Below are 16,837 nucleotides of genomic sequence, written 5' to 3' on the forward strand. Positions count from 1 at the left end.
TCTGCCCTCTGCCCTCTGCCCTCTGCCCTCTGCCCTCTGTAGGGTACTATGACATGCAGCCCCCACATCCACTGCCCAGCCTCAGGGTGAACGAGGCAGACAGCAGTGTCACACAAAGCAAGTGATTGAACCATCTGCTGACCGAGAGAAAATTTCCCCTCCCTTGGAGAGTCCAATAAGCTGGCCGAAGCAGGACACTGACTGCCACTTACGTGCCATGTAACAGCGGATCAAAAGGTGGGTGCTGGGCTCCATACACATGCTGGATGCTAAGAAAACAGAGAAACAAAAAATTAGCACTTTTATCCCCTCCGAGCTCTTATGATAGCCCAACACTGAATCAAGAAAAGTGTCAGCTCCTCAGCTCCACATGGCCAGCCACCCAGGGCTAAGGACCAGTCCAGTGATGAATGGCACTGGCCCACATCCCCACAACAGGATGGACACTGGGGCCCATCCTGAGTGCGGGAAGCATGGCTTTCCAGGAGCCTCCCTTCAGGGAGCCCCAGGAGCCCCCCTAGACCACTGGGAACACCAGAGTCCCTTAGCCACCGCTCACAAATGTGCGTCACAAGCAGACCTTGACCTTCCAAGGTTACTTCACTGGGAATTCCCACCAGGCGCTGCTCTGATTATCCAAATATAAACAAAAAATTCTGTAAAGATGTAATCGGTTTAGAAAGAAATGATGGCTGTAAGTTTTCCAACAAAACCAGACAGTCTCAGCCAGCACCTTTGGAGCTCAGCTTCCTCAGGCATGTCCCAGACCAGAGGTGAGGCAAGGTGAGGCTGGGATATGTCTGTCGCTTCTCAGTATGAGAAGTCACAAGGATGAAGCCACCTCAGGAGATAAACAACGGCTCTGTGATGGCTTCAGAGAGCTAAGGGTCCAAGCTGACCACCTCTCTCACTTCCAGGCGCAGGAAACAAACAGCTCCCTATTCATCAGAGCCCCGTCAGAGAGCCTAACTGGCGGAGTAACACTCTGAGGTTCTGACCCAAGACCCTGCTGGAGAAAGAGGTGTGCAAAGGAAACATAAAGACCGATTTAAGTAAACACGCACATGCTTTTTCCTTTTTTAAATGAAATCCTGGGACCACAGATGGCTCAGCTGGTAAAGGGCCTTGTGCCAAGCCTGAAACCTGAGTTCTATGCCTGGGTTCAATCATCTATATAGTGAATGGAGAGAACTGATTCCCAAAGCTGTTCTCTGATCTCCATCCAAGCACTGTGACACATGCAAATGTGTACACACACAAATGAATGTACTTTTTGAGGTGAGTTAAAGGATGTTTTTATTTTTAAATCTTTTCCATACACTATACTCTGATCATATTCTTCCTTCTGCCCAACTCTTCTCCTCCTCTCTCCCAGAAAAAAAGGAGAAAAAGCAAACAACAACAAAACAGTAAGACAAAATAATATTACAAGGAAAAAAATACACACAATGACACAGAGTCCATTTTGCGTTGGCCATGGGGCCTACCCTGATATACCCGGTCACTCTCCAGACTGTCCTTTCCTAGCAGGGGTCAGTTGCACACACTTTCTTGGTTAGGGGTAGGACGTGGTGTGCCCACTTCCCCTCCTCAGTGCAGGGATTCTGTCTGAGCTGAACCTGTGCAGGTCGTGAGCATTCTGTCACAGTCTCTGTGCCCATATGTGGATCACCCTGTTGCGTCTGGAAGACACTGCTTTCTTGAGTCCCCAGCACCTCTAGCTGCTATGATCTTTCGGCCTCCTCCTCTGCACGGATCCCTGAGCCCTGAAGGGAGGGGCTTAATAAAGACATCCCACTTAGGGCTAGCTGCTTCAAAGTCACTCACTCCCTGCACACTGTCCAGGGCCGATTCCGGTCTCTGTGCTGATTCCCATCTACTGCAAGAAAAAGCTTATAAGACATTTTTAAATTAAATTCCCGGGGTGGGAAAGACAGACAGCTCTTGCAGAGGACACAAGTTCAATTCCAAGCACCCACATCAGGCAACTAACTTAAAGCTGCCTATAACTCCATCTCCAAAGAATCAGATCCCCTTTTCTGACCTCCATAGGCACCTGCACTCATATGCACACATCCCTACACAGTCACACATAAACATAATTAAAAGTTTAAAAAAGCAAAATAGGGTCACTAAGACACCTCAGTGGGTAAAACTGCCTGCCCCTAATCCTGACAAACTGAATTTGTTCAAGCTCCAGGACTGCTGGAGTTGGTCTGGTGCTATGCATTCAAATGCTAAATTACTGGGCCCCAAGACCTGGTTGCACTCATGTACATCTGTCTGTGCTGTGTGCACTTTGCTCTATCTAATTTAAAGTTAACTGGTTAATAGAGTTGCTAAAGCCAGAACTGGACAGAAGAGAAGTAGGCAGAGCTTAGGATCCCAGGCTTGGAGTTAGAGAGGGACCAGGAGGCCAGCAGGAGAGGGAGGAGGCAGAAGAGGTAACAGAAAGAAGAGAGAAGGAAGTCGCCATGGGGCGGTAAGGACCATGAGCACGTGGCCATGAGGGCTGGCCTGATGGAACAGAAGCCGCCCAGGCAGGAACAAGTATGGCAAGTAACTTGGGATGTGTAGCTAGGAAATGGTGAAATCATTTAGAGGGTTGAGACCTGCCCAGTTATGGTGCCTTAAAGCTTTTATAAAACTCAAGAGGTCTCTGTGTCTTTTACATCAGGAGCTAAACGGTCTGAAGTAGGGTACAAATTCCAAATACATATTTAGAAGTAATGGCGGGGAGTAAACCCCCCAAAAATAATATTTGCTACATAGTACCCACATAGTAGAAGAAGAAAACAAGTTGACCTCTGACCTGTACTCGCATTCTGTGGCACATACATACAAACAAATGAAATGTAATATGATTTCAATAATAATAAAAATAAATCATTTTTTAAAATTAATCCTACCTTCCTGACTCTGTAATGGGCTGTGACGTATTTTGCCGTACTATTACTTCCTTCTTCTTCCATTTACTTAAATCATTTACTTGCCTTCAGATGTTACTTGATGTGTACAGAGGCCAGAAGTAGCACATGTACATTTAAAAGCCTACTATGAGGCGGACAGTGTTCAAACTTCCCTCTCCGTACCTCTGCAACTCCTTGTAAATCTTAATTATTTCAACAGTAAACATTTTAAGCACCACAGGGATAGAATGAGCTCCGGCTACCTCATCTCTGGCCTGTGCCACCTCCCTGGACAGTATCACTTCTAATTTCACACTGTGCTGCCATATGGCTACAACATAATGAGTTTACCCAAGGTTGACTGTGAAACACAGAACTGGCTTTAAATTGTTTGCGGTTACAAGGACAGCAGTAACACCTCTGGAGAGGAATGCCTACACACCACTTGATAACCTCCTGAGGACAAATCCTTGCAACGGGAATGCCCTGGGCATAAGGCAGCCACTTAAGGAGCTTTGGCCATGCTGCCAAAGGACAGTCAAGTAGTTCCCTTTCCCCCAGCAAGGGCTGGCAGATGGCCAGGCACCACTAAGAGGACAGAAGGAAGGCCGTTCCCGTGCTGGCTCTGTGCCTCAGATATTGTTCACTGGTACCGCTTATTTTTGTAAACTCTTCATATCCTGTGTCCATCTGCTAACAAGGGTTCACTCTCTTACTGATTTGCACAGTGAGACTCCCTCTGTGTCACTCAGGCAGTATGGCCAGCAAAACAACAGTCCCACCAAATATGTCCATGTCCAGAGCCAGTGAGCGTGCTGCCCTGTCCAGTACAGCCATCACTGTTCAGCAGGAAACTTTTAAAAATGCAACTGGCACGACACCACCGTTTCCATAACCTCTTCTCACTGGCTTTTAAGGACACCTTTAACTAAAATATGGCAGTGTTTTGTTTTCCACTCACTTGTATGCCAGCAGCACAGTGTCTTAATTATACCAAATGTTAGCTTTTGTAACCTAAAAATATGAGTGGACTTAAACACTTTCTGGATAGCAACTACATGACCAGACAGTAGGGAAGCAAAAATAGGTACAATATCATCTCCTCCAAAGTATTAAGATCCTCACAGAGTGCCAGTCAAAGCCAACAGGAGCCTGGTGTGGTAACACCCTGGGGTCACTCCTATGGGGACACAGGATGGGCTCACAGTAATTCCAATATTGGATTTCCCTTGAAAAAAGTGCTATACCTAAACCTAAGAAAAGCGGGGCAGAAAGAAAATTCGAGACAGATGGGGCTGACGAGACTGCTTAGTGGTTAAAGTGCTTGCCCTGCAAGCAAGCAAAAGGACAGGTATTTGGATCCCCAGTGCCATGTAAACACCAGATGGGTAAGTGAGCATGGCAGGTCATCTGCAGTTCCAACCCCAACAGGTGGAGGAAAGCGAGGGCAGGCTGGCTAGCAGGACCAGGAGCCCCACAGCAGCCAGTTCTGCGTCCATGACAGACCTTGCCTCAGTGGAACAGTGCAGAACAATGCAGGAAGACTCACTTTAAATGAGAACATGCATTTACATGGATTTGAAGTGGGTGAGCGCAGTTACACAGGTATGACAGGGTGAGCGCAGTTACACGGGGTATGACATGGTGAGCACAGTTACAGGGTGTATGACAGGGTGAGTGCAGTTACATGGGTGTGACATGGTGAGCGCAGTTACAGGGTGTATAACATGGTAAGCGCAGTTACACGGGTGTGACAGGGTGAGCGCAGTTACAGGGGGTATGACATGGTGAGCGCAGTTACACAGGTGTGACAGGGTGAGCGCAGTTACAGGGGGTATGAAATGGGAGAACTAACACTCCTGCTGAACCTTGACTAAAACACCTTTTTCCACCTGACTGGGTTTCTCTCTTTGACCGCAGACAATACTCTATGAGGAAACCCACACTAGTCACAGGATGTGCCTGTGAGTTCCCATCTCAACTGACCCATGACAACTGACAGCCTGCAGCAAGCAGCCACTGAGACCATGTAAGACAAGAAAATGAAGAGCCTTATTTCAGCCCAACCTCAAGTCCTCCCAGTGACTCCCAGAACATCCTGGGGCAAGAACCAAGGCCCCGGCCCCTATGTACTGCCTGAGCTTCTGGCTACAGACCCAGGAAGTCAAGGGAGAAAGCGCGTATACAGTTATTCAGATCGTGCACAACCTACACTGTCCTTTCCTCAGACTCTATGGAGCTGTGTGACACAGGTGCAGAGTTCTCAGGATGAGTCAAAAGGCCCGGGTTCCAGTTCCAGCGCCACACTTACTGGGTGGTAAAGAGTGAAGGAGATCAACTCTCTGGTCTTTAAGTGCCTCATCCTGGGGGCTGAAATGAGAATCAGCATGGGGTGCGGCTGTGGATGGCGGCAGAGTGTGCCTGCCTGTGTGAAGCCTGGCACCCAAACAGAAACAAAGTACAACTGGGGTCAAGACAGCCACAGTGGTAGCACTGTGCACACAGACCCGTGACCCACACAGAGCACCTGTCACTACTGCCAATCTACCTTAACTCCGACATTCACAGTCTGCTTCTTAGTCCCCACTATATTCATATTCAAAATGGTAGGCAGCTTGGCCTGCAGGGCACTATTTGCATGTCATTTTCATAAAAGTCTCTGCAGTATTATCAAAGGCTTCAGGCTTTTCCCTCCCAGAAGAGCAGGAAACTCATTAATTCTTCATAGGCAAACCACTTGTGTTTATTGAGTAGAAAATGTTCCAACAAAGTTCAAGCTCAGACTTGAAGGAGCCTCCTTTTTATCTTATTAAAATTACATTTATTTGGGCTAGCATGACTAAAAAAGAAAAACAGACGTCAGTAAAGCCACTGAAAAGCAGTGGCAGGTGGCGTGCATCCTTACTCAGATAAGGAAGCCTTTCTGTAAAGAGCAGTCATGGATGGGCTGGGCTGCAGAGTGTGTGCAGGTTGATCTCTGGCCCCTCTCCCAAAAAGTATATAAATAAGTTTTTGAATAAATTATACATCTTTTAAAACTCTGCAGTTACCCAGGACCTCAGGGATTCTTTGTGAAAAGTAAGGACATGTGACATAAAACCACATCCTGAAGCAGAGACCAAAAAAACTCTTGTGCAAGAACTTAAGGAAAGAGGCTCAGCAAAGTCTGTGATCCTGAAAAGTCTCGGCAGGGCTGGGCATCAGACCTAGAGCCTCCTCGGTGCTATGCCAGCACTCTAGCACTGAGTCACACCCCAGCACACACAACAAAGATGCTGAGTAAGTGATGAAGCCATAGACAGACCAGGTACCAACCATGATGGGCAAAAATGAGATCATTAATTGGTCAACAGAAAACTGAAAGCACGTTAAATATATCCAATGTGTATTTAATATACAACACATGTCACTAGCAAGTGTTCGTATAAAACCTTGTCATTTTTGCTTGTGTACATGAATGAAAAAAGTCCTACCACGTGTGTCTTAGTTATTTTTCTATTGCTGTGATAAACACCATGACCTAAAGCAACTTGAGGAGGAAAGGGCTTATTTCATCCTACACTTCCAAGAAACAGTCCATCACTGAGAGAAGTGAAGGCAGGAACTCAAACAGGGCAGGAAGCTGGAGGCAGGAACCGATGCAGAGGCCACGGAGGAGTGCTGCTTACTGGCTTGTTCTCCTTGGCTTGCTCAGCCTGCTTTCTTATTGCATTCAGGTCCTCCAACCCAGAGACGGCTCCGCCCACAGTAAGCAGGGTCTTCCCACGTCAATCATCAATCAAGAAAATGCACCACAGGCTTGCCCATAGGTCAATTTGGTGGGAAATGTTTCTCAGTTGAGGTTCCTGTTTCAAAATGACTCTGGCTTGTGTCAAGCTGACATAAAACCTGCCTGTACAGCATGCATGAGAATGACGGCATAGCTCAGAGCAGCGATTATCTGGACACAGGGAGAAGGAACTGGGTACAAGGAGAGAACTCAGCCACCTCCACTGGGTGAGGCTCTTCCTGGGCTGAAGGGGACTCGCGTGCTCTCAGTGCTACAGTAGTCTGTACAGTTGTTTTCTCACTAGTCTTCTAATGAGTGAGGCTCTAGGGCAGTGGTTCTCAATCCTTCTAATGCTGAGACCCTTTAGTATGGTTCCTCATGTTGTGGTGACTCTCAGCCATAAAAGTATTCTTGTTGCTATTTCGTAAGTATAACTTTGCTACTGTTATGAATCGTAATGTAAATATATGTTTTCCAGAAATTTTAGGTGACCTCTATGAAAGGGTCATTTGACCCCCAACAGGGTTGCAACTGACAGGTTGAAAACCACTGCTCCAGGGTCACAAGAGAGACTCTCTTAAGGCACTGCCTCACTGAGCTGGAAGGGTCAAAAGCACAGCCGTTCTCAGGGATGCACGCCATACCCTCTGATGGACACGAAGCCCCACGGCATAGCATGGCCAGCACGTAGAAAGGGCCCACAGCCAGTCTACCTCCTGATGGAGGAGAGCCACTGGTCCACACTGGAATATTAAATCACAAAACGAATGAAACCAGGTATGTGCTGCAGACCTATAATCCCAGCACTCAGGAGGGGAAAGGTAAGGGCTCTGAGGTCAAGATCATCCTGCACTACATAGCCAGACCCTGTCTCAGGGAGGGAATGGGGAAATTACAAGTGGTAATATGATGGCTCAGCACAATTTCCAAACTTCACAATGGTGGGAACGCAATACACACTCACAACACTTCAAACTGTGATCTTTCCCAGGCTTCCAATATGTGATTCAACACCTCTTCCCAATACTAGGCGGCAGCAGTGAGCCACAGTTCCTGGCCAGCCCTGCAGCAAGAGCAGAAATCATGCTGCTGCACAAGGCATTACACCACTAGGCTAGGAAGTCTGGCATGTTGCAGTGCTATGTGCACTTTCAGCTTACAACAGGGCACCGGGATGTGACCTCTTTGTAAACTGAGGAACACCTCAAATGTCTCGCGCTGTAGCACAGACAAGCCTTAAAAATATGCTAAGCAAACCAAGCAGTGGTGGTGCACACCTTTAATGCCAGCACTCAGGAGACAGAAGCAGGCAGATCTCAGAGTTGGAGACCAGCGTGGTCTACAGAGTGAGTTCCAGGACAGCCAGGGCTATCAGAGAAACCCTGTCTAGAAAAAAATGTATTTGCTAAGCAGAAAGGAGGTCAACCAGGACTCAAGAGGCTGAGGAAGGAAGGTGCCAGGTCAAAACCTGAGATACACAGTGAGGCCCTGTCTCAAACAAACAAAGAGCCACGGAGACATGCAGCAGGAGTACAGTGCATGGGACGACTAGAGCTTCACCCACAGGGATGGAGGGGATGACTGGCTCCCGGAGACAGGGGTGGAAAGTCAGGCATAAGGAGATACGGTTTCTCTTTCTGGGAATAGAAGTAGTCTGAGATTAATTGTGCTCATAATTATATAATTCTCAGTATGCATTTTTAATTGTTGAATGGCTGGCTGGTAAGATGGCTCCCTGAGTAAGATATAGGTAGACCTGAGTTTGAGTTCCGGAACCCCCCAATGTGGAAGGAGATAAGACTCCCAAACGTTGTTCTCTGTGCTTCACAGACATGTTGTGATATTACCTACATGCACACACACACACACACATTTGTTTATATTTGAACTATGGTTACTTACTGATATGCAAATGATATCACTATACAAAAGGAAGAAGGAGCGCATTATGATGCTGTTACCACGGGCCAAAAATAAATCAATCAATAAATCAGGGTGCTTCACATGAAAAAAATGAAAACCTTACATAGTCTCAAAGCAGAAAAAGAGAACTTTAGAAGGACTCTGCTTACCAGAGGTACAGAAAGGAGTCATTAGTTATGCTCCGCTTCCACCCTGCATATGGCTTGATGATCCCAGAAGGACGCGGGTAGGGAGCACTTCCTCAGGAGAGAGCAAGCGAAGCGCATCCTTGAGGCCACAGGTGGCAGCCCTGTTACACAGCACAGGCTCTCACTCACATGCCAGCAGGGCAATCTCAACAGAGGGCAGTAGATGACAGGGTGAGCCAGGGAAGGGCAGCAGAGAGATGCCCAAGGAACAGTGCCCTTAGGGGGCTAGAAAAAGTTTGCCTTTTTCATCACAAGAGAACCCCATTAAAATGACAGCTCAAAAAAATTAAATTACATTTTTTAAAAAGCCAGGCAGTGGTGGTTCATACCTTTAACCCCAGAAGTCAGAAGGCAGAGGCAGAGGGATCTGTTGAGTTCCAGAACAGTCAGGAATACACAGAGAAGCCCTTTCTTCAAAACCTCTACCAAGAAAAGCCAGCTCAAGAAGGAGAAATGAGAGGGCAAGGATGGCTAGGAAGTGATGATGTAGCCCAAGAGCCAGAGGTACCTCTAGAGAGCTGGGACGGGACAGGCTGGAGACACTGGGGAGATGCCCAAAAGAGAAAGAAAAGCCCTGAGGTATGTGCCACCTTAGGGCTTTGGCCAGAGCAGTCTTTACCATTAAGTTCCCCAGCTTGGTATTTGTTTGAGAGGCACAGCACAGCTCAATAAAGTCACTCATCAAATACCACATGCCAGCAGCAGCCAATGCTAACACCAAAGCTGGCAAGAAACAAGTGACCGCTCTGCCGCAGGGTTGTTTTCATGAGATGGACAATTCATTAGGATGCAGCACAAACAACAGTCATGGAGGAAGGACAGAATTCGGTCACAAGATGACAGGTTCTAACAGGAGGGCAGCTGTCCCTGACACTACATCCACAGTGACACCAATGGACTGGCCCCTCTTCAGTTTCTGGTCTTTGCCCTGCCTCCCTACTTTCACATAGTCTGTCCACAGCCAGCCAGTGAGAGCTCATCTCTATCCAGATGACAGGGATCAACATTGTCCATCTACCTTGGAGTAGAAATGTTCAGAGAAAGATGCTTTTTTTTCACACCAGCACAGCAACATGTATAAGGGAACAAGCAGACAGCGGCTTCTGGACCCATCCCTAAGGTCTGGCTAGTGCACAGCTGGCGTCAGCCAGGCAGTGTGCACACAGAGCAGCAGTTCTCAACCTATGGGTCAAGACCCCTTTGGTGGTCACATATCATACATCCTGCATATCAAATATTTACACTATGATTCATGACAGTAGCTAAAGCACAGTTAAGAAGTAGCACAAACTAACTTGATGGTTGGGGTCATCACAACATGAGGAACTGTGTTAGAAGAGTGGCAGCGTTAGGAAGGCTGAGGACTGATGCAGAAGGACACGGCAGTTCAGGGTATGCTGGGCAAGTCCTGTGCACACAGCAGGGCTGTCTGCCTGGCATCTGTTCTCAGAGGGTGGATCCTAAAATGAGCAAGTACACCCAGGAGGGGCTGTGGAACAGAGCCAATGCTAACCTGAGGTAGAGAAAGGCTCTAAGTGAATGTGCCTACCTGTAAGGGCCCAGCCAGCTCACTGGGTAGCAGTAGCCTTGGGCCAGTGCTCAGCTCCATCACTGCAGCCATGCAGGGAGAGTAAACCACACATGTGAGGGACTCGCTGCAAGCCCAGGCTCAGCCTGCACTGTCTCTCCAGTCATAGCAGCATCCTGAGCCCTGAGCTCAGCACATGACAGATCCACAGTTGTGCCCTGTAGTGACCTTCAGAGCTTTTGAGAGAAAGGGGAAGGGGGGACTTCCACATCCCAGAGAAAGATGAAACAACAGCATTTTAGAAAGGGAGAACGGAAAGGTTGGTTTACTCACAACAGTAGCCCCTAGCACGAGCCACAGGAATAGGAAGAACAGTGGTCCCACCCCCTTGGGCCCTGTGACACCTCTGCCTATTGTGTGCAACATGAACACCAGCAAGAGCCTGGAAGACGCCCACCTAACAGCAACTCCAGAGACATGGGCAAATGCAGCCTGGCAGCTCCAGGGCTCAGTGCTCTCAGGACTCTGAGGATCCCAGCACACTCTGAAGGCTCAGAGAGGCTGCTGGGAGTTGAAGCTACCCCTGGAGGGACCAGCAGGCTAGGGTGAGTCTGAGTCCTTAGAGATGCACAATTAGACAAGGAGGCAGGGACGAGAAGCCGTGTGCTATGACAGTTGGGCATACAGGGGACAGAGACTCCTCCAGTTCAAACCCAGACTCCACCTACAGACCACACAGCTCTGAGCAAGTGACTTGTCTTTATTAGTTGCTGCATCTGTAAAGGGGAAATAGGAACTGGACAGAGACAAGCACTCGGTAAACAATCCCACGGACCTATCACCAGATCTGGGACTCCACCTCACAGCACAGGCGCAGCATGGACACTCCGCTCCAGGAATGAGCTCTGGAGATCTAGCCCTAGATTCCACACTAGGAGACCATGGTCGACCGCTGCTGCTCCTGAGGCCAAGCGACGCTCCCCACATCCCACTTTCTGTGAAGTTCGTACAGCCCCCTTGCTGGCAGAAAGCTTAGACACCAGTGCTGGACTCCGGTCACAGAACAGCCTGCATGGCTCCACACGGCAGGTGCTGGAAGTGACAAGACTGCAGGAAGAGGATGGTCACCCTCCTGCCCAGGACTACAGCATCTTACCATGGCCCTCGTCCTGCTGGATGGAACACAGAGTTCTCGGGAAGAGAGCAGAGCAAGTCTCACTGTCCTTGGTTAGCCATGCTCCTCTTTTTCCCTGGACACAGCAGGGAGCAGAGATCCACTTGCTGCTTTCATGTTTTATAAACTATAAAAAAACTAACCCCAAATCAAAACATTGAGGCTTTTGTTGCTAGGATTAGCAAAGAGAAGTGCCAGAGCCTCACGTGTGCCAAGCCAGGTAAATGCTCTACCTATGAGCTACACCAAGCACATGGGATTTTTTTTCCTAAGTTTTGTCTTCATTTAAAATTAATTCTAGTATCGATTTGCTATATTAAATATGCAAGAGAAAATATGACTCACATTTATTTTCAAATGCTGCTGATGAAATGAGACATTTGACATTGCAACATGAAGTTCTCACTGAGGGGAAGGAAAAAGGGCTTCCAAGATGCTGAGAAACAGCAGTGTGGGTACCAAGATGCTGAGAAATAGTAGTGTAGGTACCAAGATGCTAAGAAAAGGCAATGTGGGTACCAAGATGCTAAGAAACACCAGTGTGGGTACCAAGATGCTAAGAAATGGCAGTGTGGGTACCAAGATGCTAAGAAACAGCAGTGTGGGTACCACCCAGGTAAACAGCAGTCCAAAGCCACAAGTCAGAAGACAGATCTCTAAGAACACAGGGGAACAAGGACAAGAGAGGCAGGCCTGTTTAATACCAGGGCCAGACAAACAGAGCACATGACATGTCCCTACTCATTTCCAGCACCTGGGGATAAACTCTGAAAGCTGCTAACCTAAATAACCCAGCCCGGCCCACAGTCAGGAGCAGGACTCTGCTGAGGAGGTGCCAGGGATACCGGCTGCTCCTCCCCACAGATAGCCTCAGCACACTCCACACAGAGAACACAAGTGAGAAGGTGGCCCCAGCTGTCAGCAGACTAGCCTAGATGTGGGCCAGCTGCATTCTATGATGCAAGCTCTAGGGGAGAATCATCCACTCATCCCAGCTCTGGGCAAAATCCAGATTCTTGCAGTTAGAGGACCAGCTTCCCCCTCTGTGGTAGAACACGGCTCCAAGCTTCTCAAGACATCATCACATGCCTTGGTGTCTGGCCCCATCCTCCCTGTGCAGGGCCGACAGCTGTGGACCACGCTGCAATCATGCCAATTCTCTCTAGCCATTTTTAAGGGTTCACATGACTACGCTGGGCCCACCACATAGGCTAGGACTCAGCTCACTGACCACACTTACTTCCCTCTGTCATGTAATGTGGCTTATGCACAGGTTCCTGGGATGGAGACACAGGCCTTTGGGACCATGATTCTGCTTCCGGCTAAGACCTACGGCCCAGGCCACACAAAGGTGATTGTGCCCACCACCCCTGACATCCAGGCCATCCGTGAATGTGAACGTTCTATTTGTCAGAGCCTTGACTCTGTCCACGCCTCAGTCCTTGTCCTCGCTTCCTGCCTGCCTCCTCCCAGCCCGCCTGCTTCCTCATGCTCTCCCTGCAGGGCTGAGAAGCAGTGTTGCTGTTCGCCATGCCCTGCTTAAAGACCTTGGATACTCTCAGAACGCTGTATTCAGACCCAGAGCTTCTCGACACCTCAAAGGTTTCCAAAGCCTTTGCAGCCCGATGTGCTTCGCCTAGTCTCCCCCCTCCCCAGCCACGGGTGTCCCCTGCAGCCCACCCTGCACCTCCAAGGGGAGATGCCTGGATCCTTTGCCACTTCCAGGTCGCAACTTAGACATAATGTCCTTAGAAAGGATGTGATCGTTTCCTCTTTTAGGATCCTGGTATTCTGCCAACATGCCCAAATTATGACCTTCATAGAACTTCAGTCAGTCCGCATACTTGCATGTGCACTGATCCTTACCCTGTTGGCCTCCACAGGCCACATCTGCCTGTGCAGCATGCAGTCTCTGGCATGTCAAAGGTGCTCATACACGTCTGAATGACTCCATTCTCTCCAGCTCCTCCCCCTTTAGTTGAGACTGAATGGTCCTTTTGAGCAGCATCATTTGCTCCCGCTCCTCGTGGCTCCAACAGTAGAGGCCAGAAGCTCTCCAGGCCACAGCACTAAGGCTGTGCCTCTCCCGCAGCCTTAACCCAAGAACGCAGGACCTCGCCATAGTCAAGCTCGGCCCCTTCTTGCCAACGCTGCACTTCCAAACACCACCCCTCACCTACCCCAGCAGCGTGCACGCCCTCCTGTCAGCAGGGCTCAGAGTCGGGCAGAGCCAGGCTAAAACACTAAGCATTGACAGCTCCACACTGAAAGGCCGCCTGTGTGCGCAAACCCAGCGAGTGGGAGTTTGTCTTGGCATTTAAAGTGTGGCAGGAACTCCAACTGTGGTGGTGGCAGAAAGCAACAGCTCCTCAGGAGTCAACTGAGTCGATGGCTCCAGAAAGATCAGGCCCAGCAGAGGCGGGGACCCAGGCCTTCTGATTCTCGTCACCCACCTACTCACTGCCTTTCCCACCTCAGTAACCTCCGCCACTCCTGGCCCTTACCCGAAAGTGTCCCAAGAGCCCTCCTACATGGTCTCCCTTCCCCTCTCTGTCTATGTCTCTCTCATGAAAGCAACCCTGTTACGCAGAGGGCTGCGCTTGCCACACAGCTCCTCAAGTCCTACTGTGGTCCTCGACACCCACTAAGAATGAAAGACTAACCCTTCGCATCTTGCTTTGACCATATAACCCTGTCCGCTGCCTCAGCGACAGCCACCTTGGCTCCTTGCTCCTGTCCTGTCAGGTCAACCCTGTTTGAAGAGCAGAGCCTCTGGTACTTACTTGCTCATTGCTCCGCCTGGAGCCCTCTTCCTCCACCTAGCTAGCTCTCCCTCACCGCCTACAGACCTGCACTCAGAAGGCACTTTCTCAGCGACTTGCTGAGACCCTCCAGTTGCCCGCCCTCCTGCCCCTCAGGGCTCTGTAGCAGTTACCGCCTTCCAACAGTCAGCTCTGCGTGGACAGAGCACAGATCCTAGTCAAATTTTTTCCTGGCAAACAGCATGAGCTAAACAAAAATTAAGTGAATGAATAACTTATCAAGCTTTCCTTTTATGGCAACTTGACACAAGCTAGTTATCTGAAAGGAAGGAACCTCAATTAAGAAAATGCCTCCATGAGATCCAGCTGTAGGGCATTTTCTTAATTAGTGATTCATAGGGGATGGGCCCAGCCATTGTGGGTGGTGCCATCCCTGGGCTGGTGGTCCTGGGTTCTGCAAGAAAGCAAGCTGAGCAAGCCATGGGGAGCAAGCCAGTAAACAACATTTCCCCAAGACCTCTGCGTCAGCTCCTGCCTCCAGGTCCCTGCCCTGTTTGAGTTCCTGTCCTGACTTCCTTCGATAATGAACAGTGATATGGAAGTGTAAGCGAATAAACTCTTCCCCCCCCCCCCCAACTTGCTTTTTGGTCATGGTGTTGTGGCGCAGCAACAGAAACCCTCACTAAAAGCAAATCTGCCCTTGGCTGCCAAGGCCACCTGATCTAATGCAGCCCCTTCCCATTACAGACACAGACCCAGACGGCTCCAGGAATGGCATACACATTGGAAAGCACCACAGACCACAGGAAGAGATGGCTAAGCCCACTCAGCTCCCTAACCTCCTGGTAGAAAATATAGTCTTTCTATAAGTTAGCTCATCCAGAAAAGGAAGTTCTAAGAAAGACTCCATTAAATATGCATCTAAAGACCAGGAAGTGCACATAACAGAAGGGTCTTAAGACCCTCGCTCACTCAACTGTCTTAGCCAAAGCTCTTTCTCACTCCAGCCTAACAAGGAAGAGAGCTGGGATCAAACACATTTCTCAGTCCTAACAATCAAGATGAGAAGTGGGGTACTCCCTAAACAGGCAGAGCGTGTGGCCTAATGAAAAAGAAGCCAGAGCCCGAAGGGGTTCCTGAGTCCAAGCTGCAGATGACCTGGCGAGGCACTGAGGAAGCAGGCTGCAGAGGAGGTGTGAAAAGTAAAAAGCTAAGCCAAAAGGAGGAATGGAACATTCAGCCAGCTAAACAGAGCGTGAAGATGGACAGCTACAGATGGAGCTGTCCATAAGTACAGCACGGGATGTGGAAGAGCCTAGGAGCCGATGCGCAGCAGCAGCACCGGGTTAAAGAGCTGCACAGGGGCCAGCTTACAAAGGTGTGAGATAGCACAAAGAAACAGCTGTGTGTGGCACGAACTTCTAGAGAAACAGCCAAGGGGCTTTAAACCCAGCCTGCCTTGGTGAGTGCTGCCTAGAGGATAAAGCCATGTTTTGCAAATGACGAACCCCTAGTGGCCAAATTCCTGGTGGAGCACCAAGAGCAGCACATGGCAAACACCGGCTCTTTGATGGAACCCCGCCCACTGTCTTCGGTACCAACGACTTGCAAGGGTTCTACTACACGAAACTCCCTCCGCTGCTCAGAACTCTGAGGGAAGACTCTGTGGTCTCCTCCTAAGGCTTCCCTGCTTGAGGTCAACAATCATGACGCCCCCTTGAAAGAGTGGGCGACACCCTGGAAGCCTAGCTTGGTTCTCTGCTTGCACTTCCCTATACGAGTGAAAACTCAGAATGTGGGCACTAAAGGAATGGAGCACATCTTTGCACACTCTCCTGCTGGGAGACTTCCAGACTGACTGTCACCAAAACCAGAAACACTGCCACAGGGGAGGGCTGCAGGGCAGAAGGGTGACACAGGGGCTGCACAGGCTCTCTGCTGGGCCTAGCCTCTCCCGGGCCCTGTCCTCAGCAGCGGCCTTTAGCAGGTCACAAGATGCCCCATCAATTCTGTAACACGGGAGCTGTTCTCAAAAGTACTTGATATGCAGCAACACAGCAACAAAGCCAAGAGAGAAGAAGTGTGTCTTTAGTAATGTGGGGGTCACACCAAAAAGACTGGGACTGTGTTAGTTTCCTATGACAAAGGGCTAAAGAGGTAGAAATGCATCCCCTCTAGGGGTTGTGATACCGAGGTGTCAGCAGACTGTGCAGTCTGTGAGGGCCATTTCTTACCACTCTAGCTTCTGGCGGCTGCCAGCAATCCCCGGCTTTGACTCGTAAACACACCATTCGGATGTCTGCTTCCATCTTTGCATGGTCATCTTCCCTTCACTGTCTGTCTGCCTGTCTCTCTGTCTCTCTGTCTGTGTCTGTGTCTGTGTCTGTGTCTGTGTCTGTGTCTGTGTCTGTGTCTGTGTCTGTGTCTGTGTCTGTGTCTGTGTCTGTGTCTGTGTCTGTGTGTCTGTCTGTCTGTCTGTCTGTCTGTCTGTGTCTCTCTCTCTCTCTCTCTCTCTCTCTCTCTCTCTCTCTCTCTCTCTCTCATGTCCCACATGCTTATGGGAACCAGAGACTGATTCAGGCCT

At 49.3% G+C, this 16,837-nt stretch overlaps 1 protein-coding gene across 1 annotated transcript in view; it reads right to left on the reverse strand.

Moving 5' to 3' along the window:
• The window catches only part of TBC1D22A (TBC1 domain family member 22A), a 281,680-nt gene that overhangs the window by 262,993 nt on the left and 1,850 nt on the right, over window positions 1-16,837 (reverse strand). Inside the window, exon 2 of the mRNA XM_084748944.1 lies at window positions 213-269. Coding sequence (XP_084605070.1) covers window positions 213-269 — 57 coding nt within the window. The remainder of the gene's footprint in view (window positions 1-212; window positions 270-16,837) is intronic.

This window comes from Acomys minous (genome assembly GCF_964271855.1).
Source record: "Acomys minous genome assembly, chromosome: 12".
Taxonomy (NCBI): Eukaryota; Metazoa; Chordata; class Mammalia; order Rodentia; family Muridae; genus Acomys; species Acomys minous.